The following is a 14641-nucleotide window of genomic DNA, read 5'->3' as shown; positions in this document are numbered from 1 at the left end:
TGAAAGAGTGCTCAGGCGACAGTTGAGACATTCTACGTACACCCCGGCCACAGTCAAGCATCTTCGTACTACTAGATTACTGGGGATTGTTCTGTCTATTGGGTCTTGTACTAGTAGACACTATATGAAAATAATTAGGTAGTCTACTCCATATGATGCTATATTGAAGTCTACCAGCAGAAAGAACGCGGTCCCGAGGACCAATCAGCACGAGACCCACCGGACCCACCAGCCATACCCGATCAGGGATAGCGCATCGGCTGCCAGCAGGACCGAAATGCTCCATGGCGACCCTTCATGCAAACATTCGATTTTGGTCCCATATCCATTCCTGCCCCAACTCACAGACCTGTTCATCAAAGCTAGTATAGCAGGGTGGCTAGACTTGCAACACATCTGAGTCACGGGCATTCTCCAGCGCTGCCTGTGGACCGGGTAGATCTGCGCAATCCCATCTGACGTTCACTCGTACGCAGCCACTACGATTCAACGAGCCATTGGACATGGGAGATAACTACCGTATCGATGATACCTTCTTTGTACCGACCATGGGTAATGTCTCGACCCGATCTCGAACAGGCTGCTTAACGTGCCGACGCCGTAAGAAAAAGTGCGACGAACGGCACCCGATATGCAGTGGTTGCGACAGAAATCAGCTTCCCTGCGAGTGGGTTTCTAATGAGCTGGTGTCTAAAACACGACGGCCACGTTGTCGTCGGCAGCTTGCGGTGACCCAACTACCGCATGAGGCACAGACAATGGTCAATGTGTTCGCCATTCCGAAGCCCGGGATGGTGCAGCGGCTATTGTCACATTTTATAGATCACAGCCCAAGGTGGTTATCAACCAGGACTGGGAAACGCAGATCAGACTTTCTGCAATATTTGTTGCCCGCGGTCTCGCGAAACCTACTGGTTCATAATTGTGTTCTCATGATAGCCTCGGCTGATCTGGCCAAATATTGTCGTGGCGATGTCGAAGTGCAAGGCGTAGCAGTAGAGTACTATGGGAAGGCCGTTTCCGCTTTGCAGGGATCGCTGAACGAGGAGCTGACTGCTGTGGCTGCATACAACCTACCGGGATCCGGTTAGTAATGAGGCATGTCATGGAACTTGCTACTTGAACGCTGACCTTTATTAGATTACACCCCTTTGGCAGTCCTACTGTTGTGTCTGCATGAGGTATGCGCCAACGCGAAGGAACCTGTTCCGCTTCGCTGTCTCCGATTTGGCTTCGATTTAGAAACTAAAGGTAGCAGTGTCAGAACTTTACAAACAGCACGCGCATAGTGCCCCATCTTAACGCTGCCGCCGCGCTCCTGCTTCGTCGCCTGCATTACACTCCCGAGGACCTGCCACTACGAAGCTTTTTGTTCGAACTATTTTGCTACTATTTCTCCCTGGTAGCCTTCTCGCACGGCTCTAGACTTTCGCTTAGTCAAGCATCTGCTATCTTCAGCTCTCCCATTGTCACCCAATATCTCCAGCAAGGCAATGTCATGGGCACATCGCAGCGTCTCTTCATGTGTATCTTTCGAATATCCATGTTGGCGGAGAAGGTCGCATCCGAGCGGCAGTTCCACGACTCACCGGCACGAACGGAGCTTACCGGGCTTGCGCAGCAATTGATCACCTGTCAACTTGAGCTTCCCCCAAGAACAGACGCAGATATCGCCTGGCTTAACGACGCAATAACATCCGAACTCTACCGCCTGGCATGTCTGATATATATCAAAAAGGTTCTAGATCCCGCGCTGTCTGACGACAGTCCACCTATTCAGGCGCTTGTCATAGCGTTTGCTGACAATTTGGGCCATCTACCACCCGACGCCCCGTCGAATAACATTCTTTGCTGGCCGCTGGTTGTAGCTGGGCTCTCTGCCGTGGAGAGTACACACCAGCGGGCCATTAGCATAAGACTGGGACAAATCTATGACATATGGCGGTCCGATATACTTTGTCAAAGTGCCGCGTTTTTGCGACAGAAGTGGCGGCGCGATCGGAATCCGAATCGCTGTTTCGCATCAGCCTCCTGTGGAGAGCAGGAAAAGGGTGAAGATCGCTCAACGGCTGCAGTCAATGATATACTCAACCTTCAGTTCCCGGTAATTCTGGTTTAGCCAGTGGCATGAATACAAATGGGAAACGGCTTGTTTACGTCATTTGTCTCACTTATCACCGCGAACGACGACTTGCACTCTGCCTCTGATGGCCTTCGCCTCCTTCATACAGGATGCAAAAATGCAACATTTAGACTACGTATAACACGTCCGGCATCAAGGTGTCCATTCCTCTTACTGCTGTCGGTGTGAATGCGTTTGATTGGCAAGTCCTAGCACGTTACTCCCAGATGCGGCTTCTCATCCATTTTCGTATGAAGATGTCATCATGGACTCGCTATATACAACTCTATGGATACACGCGTATATACAACGAACAGCCCCATATACAAAACCCCACAAAGTCCAAAACCCAGGGAACAATCGACAACTGGACGCGCCATATCCCAGAAAACATTAAACCACAGGGCGCCGCAGCATCCAATGCAATAATTCCACCTTCTTCTCGCCCTCCCCATCAACACCTCCCCCCACAATCGTCCATCCACATTTAGTCAGCACCTTCGCACTCCCCACGTTCGTCTTATCCGTCACAGCGCGCAAAGTCCCAACCTCCTCTGCAGCTCCAGAGACACCATCCCCAGGAATCGGTAACCTCCACCACGCCTGCGCAAACCCTTTCAGAGCTTCTGTCGCATACCCGCTCCCCCAGGTTTCGGGCAGAAATAGATATCCCACCTCGGGATCGTCCTCGGCGGTAATAGATACGATGCCCATAATGCCAATGAGATCGCCTTCCTCGGACGCCGTGGCCGGGACTTCATCCGGGATCGTTTTGCGTAGGACGGCGAAATTGTAGTTCGGTCGCTGCCCTGTTTCGTTGTCATGGGTGAACCGCTCCATCCATCTACTCGTTTCTTCTGTCGTGGCGTCGATGCGGCCCTGTCGGGTCCAGCGCATGACGTCGGGAGTGGTTCGGAGAACGTGCAGAGCGGGAAGATCCGCGGCCCGAAACGGTCGGAGGAGAAGCCGAGCCGTGTGGATCGCGGGTGTTTGGGATTGTTGGGGGAGGAGTGGTAGGATTGGCATGGCTGTGATTTTGGGGTTTGGGTATGGATGGGTATGCTGTGGGAACTTTTGCCGGTGGGTATCGTCGAGCTATATATAGGTTTACCGAGACTGATAGTTACGATGTTGTGTGGTCCGCTGGCCCACTGAATGAGTCATCTCGTATTCAATGGTCTCCATTCCACTATCTGGTTTACCGTATTAAACACTTTTAAGGAAAAGGTTGATGTACTAATAAAGCTTGTTGCGTGTAGTTTAATATAAAAATGGATTATATCCGTCAAGCCTCAATGGATAGTTCGGAAGGACTTCTAGACAGAATGCACGACCCACCCATGGTACCCGACTAGATATAAAATTTTGATATGTTTTGAGAATCACTGAACCATAACAGCACTGCTGCTCTCATCCAAACACTCCTCACGCGCTGCCTTGATCGCACCAACAATCTGCATTATGGCGTCCCAAATCCGAGCACGGTTCTGTAGCCCTTTGAGCTGTTTCCAATTGACAGTAATGTCACGGTAGAGCTGATACCAATTCGTGCTATTATAATCCAATTTGACGGGACTCAGACCGAGAACCTCCAGTCTGTCCGGGTGGTCCGGCCATTCCCACTGTGGTTGGTTTCGCAGCCATTCAGCCTGAACTTCAGGCATCTCTTCAGCGATGACAAGTCTTTGTTTCTCCATGTCACGGTCCCACTCTTCTCGAGCTGCCTTTTCCTGGTGCACGTCGTGGGTGATTACAGTGGCCCAATAGTATGGCATCGGATCCGATGACCACGCTTCATACAACCACGGCATTTCCCGAATGACCAGCCGATGCCATAGCGAATTCGGTAAGTGTGTGAAGGCGCGTGAGGCGAGTCGAAGAGCGGCAATGTCTTGGGAGCTAAGGTAGTCAATGATGATCAAACTGATTTCAATAGGGAATGCTAGGAAAGGATCCGGGGCGGATGATACGGTATTTGTTTGATTCCTGGCGTCAAAGGGGCTGTTGTGTACGCTGAACCCTTTGTCCGTGGAAATGGCGGACTTGATGATCGGCTTCAGCGCAGGGACAAATATGGGATTGGCGACTAGGTACTCATGGCCGACCTGATGGTTCCAGACCTGTCCTTGTCCTTCTGTGACATGTTCGTGGTTTTCGATTGGAACGGGCTGGCTTGTCATACATCCTCTGTCACGAATCCGGACCAACGTATCCATGTCAACTTCCCCTAAACACTGCTTGCTCGCTTGGATAAACAACTCAAAGCATGCTGGATGAAACGGTAGCCCGATCTCGTTGAGCTCCTCCTGAGACTGCCGACAAGTAAGTCATCTATATTGTACTGCAGCGAAGGTAACGTTCAGTATGTGCCATACCGTTGCGAACATAAATTCAATTTCAGCCCGAATATTATTGACACCGTGTCGAACCGGCGCAAATATCAATCCATCTCCAGAAGAAGGCATGATCTGCGCGACGCCCGTCAGATGATATCGACTCTTCCGCTCGAAGTCGAGATCGTCCACTCGAGGTTTCCAACCGGGTCCTTTCGCAAGGATGCACTGAACGGTATGGCAGCCTCTCATTTCTTCGGCGGAGATATTCCTCCCCAAGTAAGCTCGGCTATTTCGGCAGTCTGGCCCAGCAATATGTTCATAGCATCTGGACTTGTCGTAGGCCTCCTTGTTCATTGTCCTGGAGCCATCAGCATTGATGGTCCAAATACTCTCGCCTAATTGTGTTGAGAGGGGGTAGAACTCGGTGTCGTATTCCGGGTGATCAGGCCCCTGTACCTTAAAGGTCCACTCTAGTTGACTTGTACATCCATCATCGGCTGTCTCCATACGTTCATCCTCACCATCACTTGCTCCTGACTCATATTCCAGAGGGTCATCCCCAGAATCACTCTGATATTCATAGTTAGGGTCATCCACATGAATGCCACCCGCTGGATCATCATCATATAACAGCGGTCTCGGGCTATAAAACCCAGGAGCTCGGAGAGCCATGCAGCACCCCATCTCGGATGAGCAGTCATCGTAATCGTACATATCTTGCGCCTGCTCTTCCTCGTCTTTTTCATCCCTTGTGAAGTCCCGTCCCTCGACCCATCCGCCGCGACCACCAGGGCCGAATGCCGCTGACCTCGGCTCCCATTTCGACCGGATGCGGCTGATGTTGAAGTGCACGCCGCAGAATTGGCAGGGGACCTGTTTCTTGGTGTCAGAGTTGCTGGGATGGCTTAATTGGATGTACAAATGGAGATTGTGCAGAGAAAATGGTATTCAAAACGTATTGCAAGTATGCACGGACCTCCCAGTATCCTAAACGAAAACCGTTAGTTCTGTGAGCATAGCTCCTGTGGACTATTCGAGAAATGACGTACCCATTTTGGTTGTAAGGAGAGGCTATATCACTACAATAACCCTCGCTGAGGTTTAAAGTGGGGTTTGCTTCTCAGGGGCAGAAGCTCAATATATGCCTTTAAATCTCGTATTCACCGCTAATGCCGATCCGATTTGTTCTCAGGAACGGGCCCACTATTACGAGTTGCACCGGCTGCCAGGCAGCTCCAGGGAGAGGAATCTAATATAAGAACACTAAATCGGTACTGCTGACTGAATTAAGGTAATATGTAATATTTCATATCTTTCTAAGGTTTCATGCAGCGCTCGATACAGGCTGTGGGACGAATAGGTCTACAAAATCACTAGCGGCCATCTTCTCCAACTTCGACGAATTTACCGTGTCCAGAATCTGCTCCACCCTGTCTGAGGAAAGCTTTAAGCTCAAATTCTGCTGGGCCTTCTCCCGGACCAGCTGTAGAGTCTCGGGTCGACGCACATGGCCCAGGGGGAACGGAACCATTTCTTCCAACTTGGTGCCATCCCGCAATGTCACCTCCAATGCGTTGGCCACGCTGCGGCACTGAGGATCATGGTAATCGTGGGTGAATGACGGGTCTTCTTCCATGGTGGTGATAGAGCGGAGTGATTCTACGCGAGGATCACGGGCCCAGGGACTGCTGTCCTGGTAGTCGGCGGTCGTGATTTGACTGCCCTTGAGCAGGACCACGGCAACCATATACCGGAGGCAGTGGTCGCGATCTGCGGCGTTGTGCAGTGGCCCTTTCTTATTGATGATGATCATTCCGGCCTCTTGGGTTCGAGCTCGAATGCTAACAATGTCGTTTTCCGGCCGAAGCCCACGCTGGGCTATCTTTTGCGCGATGGTCAACGCTGCTTCCACAGCGGTCAACCCGTGTCCCTCAGCCGTGGAGACTTTGAAGAGGACCGTCTCCATAACCCAGCTGGTGAATGGACGGGGTAGCTCAAAGGTCTGGCCACGATACAAAACATCATAAAATCCCCAACGCGGGGTGGTGATCGCAGAGCGGATACCAGGCTGGCCACATCGAACCAGGTTGGCCAGATGTACAGCACGCATGCAGGCATCCCCGGCGGCCCATCCTTTCCGGGGTCCCGCGTTTGGCGCTTGTCGATAGACCCGCAGCGGATGACCATCCGCCCAGGCATGCGAGACTACAGCGCGGGCTTGATCGCTGGAGAGACCCATGAGCCAGGACACCATGGCCGACGAGGCAACCTTGACCAGAATGACATGATCGAGGCCAACCTTGTTGAAGGCGTTGCGGATCTGGAACACGCCCTGGATCTCATACGCCTTGATCAGAGCAGTGAGGACCTGTTTCATGGAGATGACTTGATCGGGGTTGCCACGAGCAAGGGCCTCCCGGCTGAGGATATCGGCGGTGCTGAGGATCGCACCAAGGTTATCTAGTCATCGGTCAGAACAGACGGACGGCAGGTGTGGATATTCGGGCTCATCCTTACCCGATGGATGCCCCCATTCAGCACCGGGAAATGCATCGTTATGGTCGAGGTAGCGGATCATGCCCCCAAGGTCAAAGGCACCCTTGAGAGCATCCACCTGCAATTGAGTACCGGGCACGCGGAAGCCCCCTGGCACCGTGGCTGTATTGGGCCAGACAGGGCCAATCATGGCGGCACATTCCGGGCTAGTGTGAATACTTTCAATGGCAGCTCCCAGAGCATCCAGAAGGGCAGCCTTGGCCCGTGCCCAGGCTGCTGGGGAGTCAATCTCATAGTCATAGGCGTATTCGACGATCAAATCGATCACCTTGTCGTAAGAAGGACAGTTATTGTCGTCCGCCGCTGGAATCGTCATTTTCGCTTTTGCGTCATAAATTGTGATTCTGGTGTATTTCCTCGTTCTCCGATCTAGCCTCATTTTATAACCAACTCACTGGTAATCCCGAGTATAGAAGCTATAGGCGCGATATGTTGTCGCCCCGCTCGGCGTCGATGGGCCGCGTCTCGGCTCTCGAACTCCGGCAGCCAGATCTCTCCGAGCGACCCAGCGTAAGAACCCAGCGTAAGATTTGCTTTGCGATCCCACACAGTCCACGTCCAGGAATATGGGAGATCGGACCGACCCAGCGTAAGGACCCAGCGTAAGATTCGTTCCCGACTATCATCATCCGCGCGCAGTGTGGATAGAGTAAATAGTAGACGGAATGCCCACATATCTAGTCGCAGTTAACCAAAACAATCGCCTCGCGCCGTGCTAGAAATCGAAGGACGCCCAGCGTGAAGCACGACCGACACATCGCCTTTGCAAACAATAATTAATATCCTGGTTACTATTTTCTGTCAGCGCCCTCACTTCCTCCCTTACCATGGCCTCTACACCCAGCTCTGGTTCCTATGATCTTGCGATCGTGACACCCTCGGAAGACTATTCATTAAGGTCTTTCTCTCTTGCCCAGGGGAATATCCAGCAAACGTTCCTTGTATCAGCACAGGATGGGGCCTTCCTGGACCAGCAAAAGGCCTCTTTCTTGCAGAACCATTCGAAAGATCAGTCGATTCTCGCGTTAGTGTTTGCATTTTTACAGTTCCTCCTGGATGAAGATTGCCCACCAGCTCCCCTAGGGGCTTTCCTCGGCGCCATCGAATCTCAGTGCGTGAGAGACACGAATATCCACGACCTGGTTATGCCCGAGCCCGAGGCCAAGAATATTATACGCACCTACTACCGCGCACATGCGGTGGCAGGTCTCAGTCCCCGTCCAGCCCCCAGTGGACTCTTCACCACAACTAACAACGACGCGCACCGCATCTTGATGGCCTTCGGCGGCCAAGGATCTACGAATCTTGTCTGTGTTGACGAATTGGCCGAGCTATATTCTCTATACCAACCGTTACTTGAGCCGCTGATCGCATCAGTAGCGCCAGCCCTCGCAAGTTTGTCTCGGGATCCGTCCACGTCGCAGCACTACTTGGGTCGTGAGATTGACCTTTACTCCTGGTTGACCAACCCCGAGTCTCGTCCGGACCGGGCCTTTACAGCCACGGCCGCCGTCAGTTTCCCCATCATTGGCTTACTTGACATGGCCCATTATTACGTGCTGGGTAAATTACTCGACTCGGATTCCCCAAAGCGACTAAGGTCATCACTACAAGGCCTCACCGGCCACTCGCAGGGAATCATCGTGGCTGCAGCCGTCGCTCAAGCGGACTCGTGGGCGTCGTTTTTGGCGCAGGCACAATGGGCCATCCGCCTGTTATTTTGGATGGGTTATGAATGCCACACTGCCGCTCCGGTCTCCCCATTATCGTCCGCCGCCATCAGAGATAGTATTGAGCACGGCGAGGGATCCCCCTCATGGCTGCTTAGTGTCCGCGGCCTGCGATATCCTGCCCTTGATGCGTTAATCGCGGACTGTAATCGCCGGTTACCGGAATCTGAGCACGTGTCCATCGGACTGATCAACACTGAACGGAACCTGGTGGTAGCCGGCACTCCACGTTCTCTCCGAGGCCTATGTCTGCGGTTGCGAGAGATCGAAGCCGATGATGGACAAGATCAAAGTCGGGTTCCTTTCCGTCAGCGCAAGCCCGTTGTCCATCATACCTTCCTGCCTGTTAGCGCTCCATTCCATTCCAGTCACCTCCGTGCCGCTGCGGACCGCGTCAAGGCACGGTTTCCGGATGCCTCGTCGCCCAAGGTGGGCGATCTCCTCACTGCCGTCTTTCATACACGGACTGGCCAGGATATGCGCGAGATGTTCAGCCCATCGACCAACCTAATCCAAAGCTTGGTCGAGGCAGTAGCATGTGAGACGGTGGATTGGCCTGCAACGTTGCAGGTGTCGCGTTTTACGCCGCCCTCCCACATTGTGCTTCTCAGCAGTAGCCGTCTCAGTGATCTCGTTTCCGAAATTGTCGATGGCCGAGGAGTTCGCATCATCGCAGGGACGGTGCTAGCCCCAACAGACACCACTGCCCTGGGTGGTAAAGCGGAGTTACTAACCGCGAAGCCGTCACAGGCGCCGGTCCCCTGGGGGGACCTCTTCAAAGCTCGGCTGGTGGCGGGCCCAGATGGCAAGCCCGCACTCGAAACGCGACTCAGTAAGCTGCTGCAAGCCCCGCCTATTATCACAGCGGGGATGACACCCACTACGGTACACTGGGACTTTGTGGCTGCGGTGATGCAGGCAGGCTATCATGTTGAGCTGGCCGGTGGCGGATACTTTGACGCAGCTGGCATGACAGCTGCGATTGAGAAATTAGCGGTCCACGTTCCGCCTGGTCGTGGCATCACCTGCAATCTCATCTATGCCAGCCCTCATTCAATTGCATTCCAGATCCCCCTCATCCGCAGCATGATTCAACGAGGAATCCCCATAGATGGCTTGACGATCGGGGCTGGGGTTCCCTCGCTGGACGTGGTCAATGAATGGATCCAGACACTGGGTATCAAACATCTTTCTCTCAAACCGGGGTCTATCGCTGCCATCTATGAGGTAATTGAAATCGCTAAAATGCACCCATCGTTCCCGATTATTTTGCAGTGGACTGGAGGCCGCGGTGGTGGTCACCACTCCTGTGAGGACTTCCACGAGCCACTTCTGCAGACATACCGGGATATCCGCCGCTGTTCCAATTTGTATCTGGTTGTGGGCAGTGGGTTTGGCCAAGCGGACCAAATGCACCCATATATCACGGGTGAATGGTCGCTGCCATTCGGTCGTGCTTTGATGCCTTGTGATGGTATCCTCATAGGCAGTCGGATGATGGTCGCCCGGGAGGCGCACACATCTACGCAAGCAAAGAAGCTGATCTTAGCAGCTGCTGGAGTGCCCGACTCGGAATGGGAGCAGACCTTCAAGAAGCCCACCGGCGGAGTATTGACCGTTCAGTCGGAGATGGGCCAGCCGATTCACAAGCTGGCAACCCGTGGAGTTCGGCTGTGGCATGAGATGGACAGGACTATCTTCAGCTTGCCTCGGGACAAACGAGTTGCTGCACTCCTTGCGCGTAAGCCTGAGATCATACGTCGCCTCAGTGCTGATTTTGCCAAGCCGTGGTTTGGCTACAATGCTGCTGGTGATGCCGTTGACCTAGAGGACATGACGTATACTGAAGTTATTGCTCGTTTGATCCGGTTAGTGTATGTTAGTCACCAACACCGGTGGATTGACGTATCCTACCGTCAGCTCGTTTTGGACTTCACCTACCGAACGCTAGAACGTGTCTCCGATATCGTTTATGCGACGGATAAGCTTGACCTCAGTGAGCCTGAACAGTTCGTCGAGCAGGTGCAACAACTCTGCCCTGCCGCGACCACACGTCGTCTACATCCAGACGATGTCCGCTTCTTTCTTACAGCCTGCAAAAAGCGTGGTCGAAAGCCCGTCAACTTTATCCCAGCTTTGGATGAGGACTTCGAGTACTGGTTCAAGAAAGACTCCCTGTGGCAGTCGGAGGATGTGGATGCAATCATCGACCAGGACGCTGAGCGGGTGTGTATCCTCCAAGGCCCCGTGGCCGTGCAATACTCGCGTCGGGAAGACCAGTCAGCCAAGGATATCCTTGATGAGATCCACCATGGGCTTGTAGACCGTTTCGAGGAGGAGCGGCCTCAAAGGGAGCGGCCTCCGTTGGCCATATCGGAAGTGGTCTCATCCCAAATCACCGTGACGGAAAGCAACACCCATCGTATCATCCGTCCTGCATCTGAGAAACTGCCATCTGTCGAAGACTGGCAAGCATTCCTGGCCAGCCATGTCACGGGTGGCGTCCGAAGCGTTATCATGGCTGAGCAAGTCACACGAGGTTCCCAGAGACAAGGGAATCCTTTGCGCCGAGTTCTAGAGCCACGGGTTGGGCAATCAATCCAGCTACCCCTAGGCGGCAGTGATCTACTTCTAGTAGAAGATACGCAGAACCGTCCCCTAGTCCACATCAAGCCCAGTGGTGCTGAGGAGGTTGCTGTAGACTTCTATTATTATGACTTCCTGGAGACCCCTGCCGTTCTCCGATTCACGTACCAGTGCAATTCGAAGAGTCTTTCCTTGGTAGAGAATCTCGAGGGACGTGACGACCGAGTGAAATTGTTCTATGCTCATCTGTGGCGCGGTCGTGCCGATCTCAGTTCCCACCGGCTGAGTGACGTCTTTGAGGGCGAGGAAATCACCCTTTCGTCTGATCTTCATCGTCACCTTCACAATGCTCTCCGTCATACAGTCCCAGATGCCACTGCATCAGCTACAACAAACACCTTACCCCTCGAGGCCGCGATTATTGCCGCTTGGAAACCCCTTATGGAGCCGCTGTTTGTTGCAGAGCTCCAGGGCGACTTGCTCCGCCTCGTCCATCTTTCCAATAGCATCCGGTACGCTCCTGGCGCCACTCCACTGGAGGTCAACGATGTTGTCGCCACCAAATCGCAGGTGCGTGCAGTGACCATCAAGGAAACTGGCAAGACGATAAGTGTCGAGGCGCAAATCCTTCGGTCCAAGACGCTAGTGGCCACTGTGACTTCGGAGTTTTTCATCAAGGGATCGTTTTCCGATTACGAGACCACCTTCAGTCACCAGGATGAAGCCGCGACTGAACTAAAGGTGCAGTCCGCGATAGATGAAGCCCTTCTGCGAGACCGTGAATGGTTTCTCTTGGATGACCCTACACAGTCATTGATCAACAAAACCCTCGTCTTCCGTCTCCACACCGTGACCCGGTGGAAGGACCAATCTACCTTCGCTAGCCTGAAGACCACTGGATCGATCTACGCCAAGCATTGGAATGGCACCGTGCAGAGAGTGGGAAGCGTTGTATCCCAGCTGGCTGAATGTCATGGCAATCCCGTGATTGACTTCCTGCAGCGCAAGGGCACGGTGATCCAAGAGAAGGTGCCTTTGAAGCACCCAGGCCTGATCGATAACGGATCGAGGACCATCCGCTTACCATTCAATAACTCCCTCTACAGCTCCGTATCCAAGGACTACAATCCCATCCACACCTCCTCTGTCTTTGCACGTTTCGCAGACCTTCCCGGCACTATCACCCATGGCATGTACACCGCCGCCGTTTCGCGTGCGGTCACGGAATGTCTGGCAGCGGACGGTGAGACGGCTCGGCTTCGAAGCTTCTCCGCGTCCTTCGTTGGGATGGTGTTGCCAGGCGACCAACTCACGGTCCAGATCCGACATGAAGCCATGTGTCACGGGCGCATGGTACTCTCCGTTGCTGCATACCGAGAGGGTACCGATGAGAAGGTACTGCAAGGGGAAGCCGAAGTGGAGCAGCGAACTTCCGCGTACCTGTTTACTGGTCAGGGCAGCCAGGCACAGAGCATGGGAATGCAGTTGTATGAGTCGAGCCCGGTTGCTCGAGCAGTATGGGATGAGGTTGACCGCCGTCTCCTTGATCAATACGGTATGTTGTGTTCTAATCACCCACATCCCTGAAGACTCGCTGTTTCCATGGCTACGATGATCGTTATACGTAGGAAAATCCTTCAGAAGCTGACATTAACATATCTAGGGTGGTCAATCCTGAACGTTGTCCGTGCCAATCCCAAAGAGATCACCATCCACTTCCGTGGGGCTCGTGGCAGACGAATCCGCGACAACTACCTGGCGATGAGGACGGAAACCAGAATGCCCGACGGTTCCACAAGGCTCGAACCTATCCTTCGCGATCTTACGCCCAAATCGGAGTCGTACACCTTCTTCGACTCCCGGGGCCTGCTCTATGCCACGCAATTTGCTCAACCGGCTATCCTACTAATGGAAAAGGCCGCATTCGAGGATATGAAGGCAAATGGTCTCATCCAAGAGGGGGCTGCCTTCGCAGGCCACTCTCTGGGCGAGTACGGAGTCCTAGCCTCATTAGTTGACTTCTTGCCGTTTGAGATGATGATGAGTGTCGTCTTCTATCGTGGATTGGTGATGCAGTTCACCATGGAGCGCGACTCCAATGGACATACCGGGTTCTCTATGGTAGCCGTCAGTCCGAAGAGGGTGGGCAAATGTAAGTTTTGTTTCTGTTTCGCTCTGGCATTTTTCAGCAGACTCACACTGGCACAGATTTCGATGAAGCCATGCTACGCATCGTCGTGGACTTGATCCACCGACAAAGTGGCAATCTGTTGGAGATCGTCAATTTCAATGTTGAAGCCGAACAATATGTTTGTGCCGGACACGTAAGTCTCAGCCCATTACATTCCCCACATCATGCTCATGAATTCCAGGTCCGCAACATTTACGTCTTGACCGGCATCCTCGACCTTCTATCCCAATCCAGCACTGGCCCTCAGCTCGTAGACTCGCTCCGCCGCGCTGCAGATCCCACCATCACTGACGTAGCCAAAGAGATTGCCGTTCATCTTGAAAAGGCACCCCAATTGAATAACCCCACTGAATTGAAAAGGGGGCGAGCGACTATCCCATTGCAAGGCATCGACGTTCCCTTCCATTCGTCACACCTTCGCTCTGGGGTGTCTGTCTACCGACGATTCCTGGAAGAGCGCATCCAAGCAGAGAATGTACAGGTCGACCGCCTGGTGGGCAAATTTATTCCCAACGTCATGGGGAAACCGTTCGCTATTGATCGACCGTATCTAGAAGAGGCTGCAGCGGTCACGGGAAGTTCAGTGTTGCGGGAGTTGGCGCTAGCAGCATGATGTATTATTAGTAGTATCGAGATAATCAGAATGACAACTTTTATGATGATTGACGATGACGTATAACTTGTGCAAGCTTTTCCAAAGTATCAGCCACCGCCTTCCAACAGCCTGTCCTGTCTATGGCTTGGAAAGTATCCGGCTGTTGTGGAGGTAGGACAAAGTTAGGCTCCCATGGCGAAATTTGTCGAGAAACCCACAAAAGTTCTGCCTGATTCGGCGAACGGGACCCTCCGTCTGTCTCTCTGTAGGATTGTTGTTTGGATTATTGCCCCTGCCATATTTTCCTTCTTGGCTGTCAAACTATACAACTTACAACTTGACAACCCGCTTCAAGTTGAGCTACCGTCTGTATCCCAGGGCAACTCCAGTTCAGCCGGTTTCTTGCGGTTGCACCTCTGCAAAGGTCATCATTTAGTGTTTGTAACGGGGGTTTTGAGGGCTAGACTCAGCAACTCCCAACTTCAGGGGTCAGTTGAAGATTCACGTCTAGACCCATCACATGGC

At 53.0% G+C, this 14641-nt stretch overlaps 5 protein-coding genes across 5 annotated transcripts; 2 read left to right on the top strand and 3 right to left on the bottom strand.

Moving 5' to 3' along the window:
* Window positions 1–290: 290 nt before the first annotated feature.
* On the top strand, window positions 291–2317 carry BDV37DRAFT_151969 (Zn(II)2Cys6 transcription factor). Its single transcript, XM_032079000.1, has 3 exons — window positions 291–1086; window positions 1141–1181; window positions 1259–2317. Exons 1-3 carry the CDS (start codon window positions 504–506, stop codon window positions 2117–2119), a joined length of 1485 nt encoding a protein of 494 aa, XP_031940149.1. The 5' UTR covers window positions 291–503; the 3' UTR covers window positions 2120–2317.
* Window positions 2318–3307, bottom strand: BDV37DRAFT_151974 (GNAT family N-acetyltransferase). Its single transcript, XM_032079001.1, has one exon. It carries the CDS (start codon window positions 3146–3148, stop codon window positions 2516–2518), a length of 633 nt encoding a protein of 210 aa, XP_031940148.1. The 5' UTR covers window positions 3149–3307; the 3' UTR covers window positions 2318–2515.
* Window position 3308: 1 nt separating this feature from the next.
* Window positions 3309–5475, bottom strand: BDV37DRAFT_294969 (uncharacterized protein; the record flags this gene model as incomplete). The annotated part of the gene is made up of 3 exons (XM_032089758.1): window positions 3309–4434; window positions 4498–5337; window positions 5458–5475. The coding sequence occupies 3 exons, from the start codon at window positions 5473–5475 to the stop codon at window positions 3505–3507; spliced, it is 1788 nt and encodes a 595-aa protein (XP_031940147.1). The 3' UTR covers window positions 3309–3504.
* A 307-nt stretch (window positions 5476–5782) lies between these two features.
* Window positions 5783–7330, bottom strand: BDV37DRAFT_272546 (uncharacterized protein; the record flags this gene model as incomplete). The annotated part of the gene is made up of 2 exons (XM_032084888.1): window positions 5783–6918; window positions 6976–7330. 2 exons carry the CDS (start codon window positions 7328–7330, stop codon window positions 5783–5785), a joined length of 1491 nt encoding a protein of 496 aa, XP_031940146.1.
* Window positions 7331–7841: 511 nt separating this feature from the next.
* Window positions 7842–14134, top strand: BDV37DRAFT_284325 (acyl transferase domain-containing protein; the record flags this gene model as incomplete). Its single annotated transcript, XM_032087479.1, has 4 exons — window positions 7842–12885; window positions 12994–13482; window positions 13539–13654; window positions 13703–14134. 4 exons carry the CDS (start codon window positions 7842–7844, stop codon window positions 14132–14134), a joined length of 6081 nt encoding a protein of 2026 aa, XP_031940145.1.
* Window positions 14135–14641: the final 507 nt, after the last annotated feature.

The sequence above is a fragment of the Aspergillus pseudonomiae genome (genome assembly GCF_009193645.1).
Source record: "Aspergillus pseudonomiae strain CBS 119388 unplaced genomic scaffold BDV37scaffold_46, whole genome shotgun sequence".
In the NCBI taxonomy this organism is placed as follows: Eukaryota; Fungi; Ascomycota; class Eurotiomycetes; order Eurotiales; family Aspergillaceae; genus Aspergillus; species Aspergillus pseudonomiae.
This window is presented reverse-complemented; position numbering and strand designations above follow the sequence as displayed.